The 7,642-nt window shown below is 46.6% G+C and overlaps 1 protein-coding gene across 1 annotated transcript in view; it reads right to left on the bottom strand.

Annotated features, from left to right (window-relative positions):
• ATP2C2 (ATPase, Ca++ transporting, type 2C, member 2) overlaps positions 1 to 7,642 on the bottom strand; it is a gene marked incomplete at its 3' end in the record, with an annotated part of 25,124 nt that overhangs the window by 9,831 nt on the left and 7,651 nt on the right. Inside the window, 10 exon segments of the mRNA XM_010077692.1 lie at positions 1,368 to 1,492; positions 2,762 to 2,828; positions 3,068 to 3,143; positions 4,137 to 4,205; positions 4,305 to 4,454; positions 4,531 to 4,639; positions 5,850 to 5,911; positions 6,004 to 6,039; positions 6,117 to 6,206; positions 7,405 to 7,521. Of these exon segments, the coding sequence (XP_010075994.1) occupies positions 1,368 to 1,492; positions 2,762 to 2,828; positions 3,068 to 3,143; positions 4,137 to 4,205; positions 4,305 to 4,454; positions 4,531 to 4,639; positions 5,850 to 5,911; positions 6,004 to 6,039; positions 6,117 to 6,206; positions 7,405 to 7,521 (901 nt within the window).

The raw sequence follows: 7,642 nt of genomic DNA, 5'->3' as shown, positions 1-7,642 counted from the left end.
AATAACAGCCCTTCCATGCCTCACCAAGGGGTTGTGAGGGTAGATGTGTTAAAAACTGCTACAAAAAATACTTAAAAATCCACAGCTGAGAGCAGGAGCTGCCCCACACATGCTCTGCTCTGCGACAATGCTGCTTCAGGGAAGCACAGTTCTTCCAGGACCCATTTACACCACAATAGAGCAAAGGAGGGAGTTAGCAGAGTCACCACCTTACACCAATTTTCTACTCCCAAGAAGAGGAAAATGACTTTAATGTAAAAAAAAAAAAAAGTCAAAAAAAAAAATCAGACTCCAGGTCCCTTCTAATTCTGAACATCTTCCCTGGCTCTGGAGATGACCCCACAGCTTGGGTACAGACCCTGTGAGCAGGATGACCTCCAGGTAAGAGCCTGGAGAAAATAAAGCAGATTGGGCTGCAATTATATTAGTTACAATTTTGAAAGATTAGCACAGAGCAAAGCTATCATTTCCAGTATTTCATTTTTAGTTATTCACAAAGAAAGAATCAGATAGAGCAGGAGGATTATTTGTCTCCCTTTCAGTGGTTTAACAGACACGGCACAGTTACTGTGGGGGAGAGTCATTTTTGCTGTGCTTAGACTGTCTTGCAGAGTACCCAGGCATCTGGCAGTCACGCCTGTTTGGGCACAGCCCTACCAGAACGAAATTCTTCATGAGATAAGGCTGTTTCAGATGTCCTGGGTCAGGTCAGATACAATAAAATAAGGGCGATAAGATTCCTTAACTGCAGAGCAAACAAGGGCAGTCCGAACGATAGCAGCATTTCTAAAGAAGAGCTTAGCTGAAGGCTCCGGCTGTGCAGCAGATATTTGCAGCTGCACGGGCCAGGCTTGGCATTTAATGTGCTTTTTAATGAGTGGTGCTAAAGGCACAACGTGTCTTCTCCTTCACATAATGGTCATACTGACCGAGGCCAGGGAAAAAGCCTGGAATACAGTGACCTGGGGATAAGGGACAATTTGAAGACAAGGGGACGTGGAAGAATAATTTCAATACTGTTCATTCTGCCCTGCAGTTGTGAGAATGGGCTGGACACCTTCTCAAGGTCCTCTCTGTCCTGTTTTCTATGACTCTTTGGGTATCCAGGAGATGGTCAATGCCATGGGTTGGGTTGCACCATCCCTAGCACCTGCCTGTGTTGACACCACTAAAATAAGGGACAGGGGTGAGAAACACAGGGTAGAAAATGTATTTAACTCTGAGTGGGTTGCTCTGGCCCAGCAAGCATGTTCCAAATTTATTTTTTTTTCATCAGACCAAGGCTCACTTGGCCAGCCCATTGCTATCCAGTTCAGATTCTGAAGCCTGGCAGATGACCGAGACACGTGGTCTCGTTGCAGCGTTACCTAAGGTTTCCACTATGGGCAGCTTCTTCACGATCACCCTTTTCTTGGCCATCCGGAGAACACCCAGCACCAGCGTCACGGTGACCACGATGGGAAGGCCCTCTGGGATGGCAGCCACTGCCAGGCTGGGGACAGCAGAGACACAACAGACACAACGTGGGAGTCAAACTACAACTACCAACCAAAACGTGCCAAAGGGACACTTCCACGGGGTGAATTGTCCTATTTGTACTCGTGTATCTGAATGGGAGTGTGCAGTGCTAACCACTGGGACTCCTGGCATTCCCTAAATACAAAAGCAGGATATTTATCCAACCCTTCAACCTTCTTCTGGATGATTTTGAAAAGAGCAATTACTTTTCTTCTTCACATTGCCAAAGAGCATTAATTTCTGGCTAAGCAGGGATTTAGGGGTTGGATTTCATTTAATTTATTTAACTTTCTCAGGATGGAAGTTGAATATCCCTTGGCATCACGGCTCACACATTAGCTACTGGCTCCTGGCCGCATGCAGTCCCTCATCTCCTCTCTCACATGTGGGTACAAGCTATGGTGGGACAGAATCATCTCCCCAGGTGTCCCCATGCTGCAGTCACTGAATCGGAGCAGCATTAGTACCTGCAACACCTGGCATGCTAGAAAAATCCAGACACTGTATCTGTCCCTTAGTTATTCCTTGGGCAACTATGAACACTTCTAGGTATGTGCAAAAAAAAATCAAGGAAGAGCTTCAAAACCATAGGCTGCTCTCCAATGCCAGGCTCAACCACTTTTCTTTGCTACTACACTCCCCCAGGAGACAGGAAGGTGGGCACAGACCCAATCTGGCTTCTCTGTTGTCTCCTCATCCGTGGTTTTGGTTTTATTTCCAGAGAATTTTTTTTTTAAAGGATTGATTTTAGAGCCATAGCAACACCAAACAACAGGTTTTATGGGTACTACTAAAAACACATGGTCTACTATGTTTGATTAAGAGGTTGTGCATGCTTTTCATGCCGCACAAAATGCGCGTTCCTATCTTTAGACGCAAATCCAGTAAGAACAGCAAAGACTAATATTTGCTGTTGCTACACTCCCACTAAATTCATAGTGCAGATAGGAAAGGACATTCACAGCAGGATGAGGTGGAAACGTCAGCAAAGATTTTCAAACTACTGATTTCCAGAATGAAATAAGCCCTCAAACTTGTTGTTTTTTGGTGTTTTGTTTTTTTTTTTAATTCTACTAAATTCGGTTGTAAAGCTCACATTAATTTCACCATTGTAAGATCAATATGTATTTATGGAAGGTTTTACTCAAGCTCTCTCTTGTGAAATGTCCATTGTTTTCAACAGGGAATTCCCAGGGAGATGTTTCATTAGAAATCAAAGAGAAAGGTGCTCTCCAGTCCTCACCTGACTCCGATCGTGAACATGCTGAGGAGATGCTTCCCTTGTAACCAGCCAATGAACATTATTAAACCTGGTGGGGGAAAACCATCTGATTAAAAAAAAACTTCAAGGAATTAATAAATCTCCAACCTGCTTTAGCTGTTGTTGGGGAACTGGCTATTCACTGAGGCCCCTGGATCTCTCCTTCTGAGGTGCCTCTGCTTGAACCCCCAAAACCCACATCAACAAGTACGTCTGGAAAAAGTGGCCCTGGAGCACAGAGGGCTTTCACAGCCAGCCACACAAGTGTGAGCATTGTGTCCTACTCACCAATTATGCCAAAAGAGAAAAGTGTGAGTTGCTTCCCAAGTCTGTCCATGCTTTTCTGGAGAGGTGTTTTGGGAGTCTGGAAACATCAGAGCACAGCTGGTTTCCTTTGCTTGTTCCATCAGATAAGAAGATGACACACAGCCCAGAACAACGAACCCACACAGTCCTGGTTGTCATTCCTGGTCCCTACACCCGCCCCATATACCCCCAGCTGCCAATGGGCTCATCATCCCTCAGGGAGAGTGTGTCTGCATTAATGCAGTCAACACGGGCAAAGAGTGGGAGAAAAAAAGATTCAATTATAGCTGCAGAGCCAAGGCAGAGACAGACTAAGGGTTAAATCGGGAAAGGACCTTAGCAATAGAGTCCAGGGCTGGACAATGTGTGTGCAAAGCCTCTGGGGCAGGGATAAAAAGTCTGAGCCCCCATCCCTGCCCCAGAGGTGTCGCGCACACGTTGCCGTCAACACGGGCAAAGAGTGGGAGAAAAAAAGATTCAATTATAGCTGCAGAGCCAAGGCAGAGACAGACTAAGGGTTAAATCGGGAAAGGACCTTAGCAATAGAGTCCAGGGCTGGACAATGTGTGTGCAAAGCCTCTGGGGCAGGGATAAAAAGTCTGAGCCCCCATCCCTGCCCCAGAGGTGTTGCACACACGTTGCCCAGAAGTGTCTGCTTCTGCTTTGCTGCAATTTCTTACCTTAATGGATCAAGAGTTAATTAGTTTCTAGATCCTCATCTGTGTTAGCTCAGAGCTCTGGCACATGAAATTTTGGCACGTGTAGAAGTAAAATTTTATATATGTGGTGGAAAGGGAAGGAAGAAGAAACCATGACATTTGCGTGACGACCAAGTTAGACAGAAGCTGAGCATCACAAGTCTGGATTTCAGAGCCTAAATCCTGCTTATAGCCTTCTCCTTTGACACAGCACTTTGGTGGCCCTAAGTCACACAGGTGGTTTGCAGCAAAAAAAGAAATGAACCCAGTGCATCAACTCCTGGAACTGCTCTTCATCCCAAACTTTCATCCAGAACATCCACCGTTTCCAGAAAGACACAGAGACACTTTACCTCTTCAGCTTGCATCATTTTGAACACCTCTCCAAACTGGGAATTTTCACCCGTCCCGATAACCACACCCTGAAAAGACGGAAAAAAGAGAGGGGAAGATGAAAAAAAAAAAAAATCTAGAGATTCTGTAACTAAAGTTGAGGAAAATATTGAAGATGAGAGACTCACTTTTCCCTTCCCATATCGCACCAGTGTCCCCATAAAAACAACATTGCTCAGCGTGGTTATGTCTCCGGCTTCCAGTAGGACACTGTCGGTCTTGTTGCAAGGCTCAGCTTCTCCAGTAAAACTGGATTCATCCACCAGCAGATCTGTAACCTATTTAAAAAGAGACATTTCTGGCACTGTTAAGAAATTTCCGAAAAGGGGCTCTTGTACACATGGCTGGGTTTACCTCTATCAGCCGGAGGTCTGCAGGGACCCTGTCACCCACAGACAGGTAGATGATGTCTCCAGGCACCAGCTCTCGCGCTAGAAGATGCTGCAGTTTTCCTTCCCTTAGGCTGCATTAGACAAATGGGAAAAGAAGAAAAGAAACCAGGCTGTGAGGCTTTTATTCATTCGGCAGGCTTGGGAATGTGACTGGCAAGAAAGCAAACCCTGCCTCAAAGAGCTTCCAGTGTACATAAGAACATAAAGTGAGAGGTGATGAGGTTCAGTTTGGGCTCAGTTTTAGTTCATAAATAGATGGGCAGGTTATGGAAGACGTACATTTCATCAATAAGTGACTTAAACAGTATTTATACAGCAGGTAGGAGTGACAAGAAGGTGTGCTTTCCCATGGCTCATGCTTTAAATAATGCAATGAAGATTCTAAAGCCTAAAAAGAAGCTTTTTAAAGTTAGAGTTACCGCTGGCATTTCACTGTTGTATTAAAAGTTCAGCATTCCAAGTGGTTAGATGCTTATGGTGTCATATCACAAATAAAGGACAAAGAGTGGCATTGGTAAGATCCAAACCGGGGCGAGCTTTGGACCAGAAGAACACCCCATGCTGCTTTTCCAGCGCAAGGTTCCTCCGAGCCTCACAGCGTATTTATGTTGGCCGTGACAAAACTGAATTTTTTCCAGCGCAAGGTTCCTCCGAGCCTCACCGCGTATTTATGTTGGCTGTGACAAAACTGAATTGGCAAAGGCATAAACAGGAAAAGTGTTTCCTGTAACCTAAAGCACCGACACCAAACATCAACGCAGCCGGGGGAGCGATAGCTGGCAGACCCCACAGCAGCTCTGCGGGCGATGGTGCGGCTGCCCTGCACCAAAACACCTGGCTGTGTGCCTGTGCCCAGCACCGTGGGGAGGCGCGGGCGAGGAAACCCAGCCCGCACGCACCTCTGCTTATAACCCATGTTGTGCCAGCTGCCTGCAGGCAAAACTACCCTAAAGCAAAAAAAAAAAAAACATAAGTGAGGTTTTTCCTGCACGGGGAGTCAGCGACACACAAGAGGCTGCAGGGACCCTTACGTGGGGCGTGGAGAGGGACATTTTGGGGACCCTCCTGTCTCTCACCATTTATTCAGTTTCTCCGGGTGCCTAATTAAAATTCAGAATTATTTCATCCCCTTTCACCGTACCTTACAGCTGCACCCGCACACAGTGCCACCCCTCCAGACACTGGCTTCTCATTATGTGCTTGAAAACCTGAATTTTTTTTTTTTTCTTCACCTGTCGGCTCTGCCCCCATGACCCACCCCCCAGCCCAGGCATGCCTCACCAGTTGCACTCGGGGGGCACCAGCTTGTTGAGTTCTTCCAGAGATTTTTCCGACCGATATTCCTTTGAAATGAGAAAGGAGAAGAAAGCCAAGTTACAAGAGCACCCTCGCTCGTGACACCCGCGGCCGCAGAGCCGAGCTCCGGCTGCCGTACCTGGATGAAGGCCACGGTGACCACGATGAGCACCGCCTGCGAACAAAGAGGTGTGACACGGGTGGGCACAGCGGCCACGGAGAGCCAAGGGCGGCAGGAGAGGGACCACCTACCATGGTGATGCTCGCCGCGTCCTCGTATTCCTTCGTGATGATGCTTACTAAGGCAGAAGCCAGCAACAGGAGAATGAGGGGATTTTTAAACTGGAAAAAAAGAAATAAATTGCAATATAAAGCTAAAGATGGCACTGCCAAAGCTAGGCTGGCCTCAGACCTCTTCAGAAAGGATTAAACGTGGTTTTACTGCAGAAACCTTCCTTGCTCATGACAGCAGCATCGCTGTGCCCAGACAGAGGGTGCGGTGCCTGTGGCTGGGCTGACACTGGGTCCTGCCCCTGTACAGGGGACAGATGGTGTCAGGGACCAGGGGGACAAGGCAGAGGCTCACACCAGAAGACACAAGTTTCCCCTCTCTTCCCCCACTTGCTAAGACAAGGCTCGCCTTGCAGACATACAGCTCAGGACTGACTCCAAAAGCTCCTTGGAGGCACGATAGGTACAAACAAAAACTTTATTGTCTGTTTAGAATTTGAAACCAGAAATCCTCTTTATTTTTTTTTTTAATTAATATGCTGAACTCTGTTCTGAACCTAGGGCTGTGGGAGTCACATCCTCACTTTTTTTCACTTTTAAACACAGATTTTTAAGGACCTTTCTCCTACCTGAGAAAGTTACAGCTCTGGTTAGCTAATGTGGGAATTGATGGAGGGGAATTAAGCCAGGAAAAGACAAGATTGCCTGTTCTGGGTAGCAGCTGTGTGGCAATGCATGGCAGGAAAGCCAAAGTTTAAACTGATTCCTTCTTGGGCTTTTTGGGGGCAGCTGGTTTGAAATCACGGATCTTCACAGTGCATGGCACCGTGTATCAACATATCCGTTCCTGATGCGTTGCTAACGGAGACGCTACCACTCACCCGAGCTCTACAACTGCCTCTGCTTTTGCCGGAGGTTTAGGGCTTTCCTCCCCTGGGGTAACTGAAATCAGGGCGGCTTTCACCTGCTGCTGGGTCTCCTCAAAACTTTCATGGTTTTATCACTTGCCTAAAGGGAATAAATATGCTCCAGAAACCAGGTCACTGATCTACAGCTTGTGATTTGTGGGCTGCGTGGAGATAGAAAAGTTTATTTTTATTTTAAGGTGTTATCTTTACATTCAGTGATCCCACATCTGAACCTCACAAAGGTTTTCCTGGGGCAATAGTTGCTGTATCCGGAGCACATCCTGTTCCAAGGTTGAATCCGTGGAAGCAGAAATCCTGAATAGTTCAATGTAGAGCCACCCTCAGGCCAACCCAGCCAGGGGTTTTGCCAGGAAATGAGAATCCGTGCAGCAAATCCTTACCTGGTCTAGATACTTCTTCCATATCGGCTCTGTATTCTCTACCGAAAATTCATTCCAGCCGTGTTTTAACCTGCGCTGTAGCACAGAAAACTCAGAGAGTCCAGTTTGCAAATCAACCTAGAGGGAAATTAAAACAAAACCAAACAAACCCAAACGTTACATATTGTAGAATAGCTGCAGAAAACTTCTTAAGGCAAAGTTCTTTTAAAAACCTGGTAGTAGACTGGGCAAGATGTTC

Source organism: Pterocles gutturalis, unplaced genomic scaffold (genome assembly GCF_000699245.1).
Source record: "Pterocles gutturalis isolate BGI_N339 unplaced genomic scaffold, ASM69924v1 scaffold5708, whole genome shotgun sequence".
NCBI classification, from domain to species: Eukaryota; Metazoa; Chordata; class Aves; order Pterocliformes; family Pteroclidae; genus Pterocles; species Pterocles gutturalis.
This window is presented reverse-complemented; position numbering and strand designations above follow the sequence as displayed.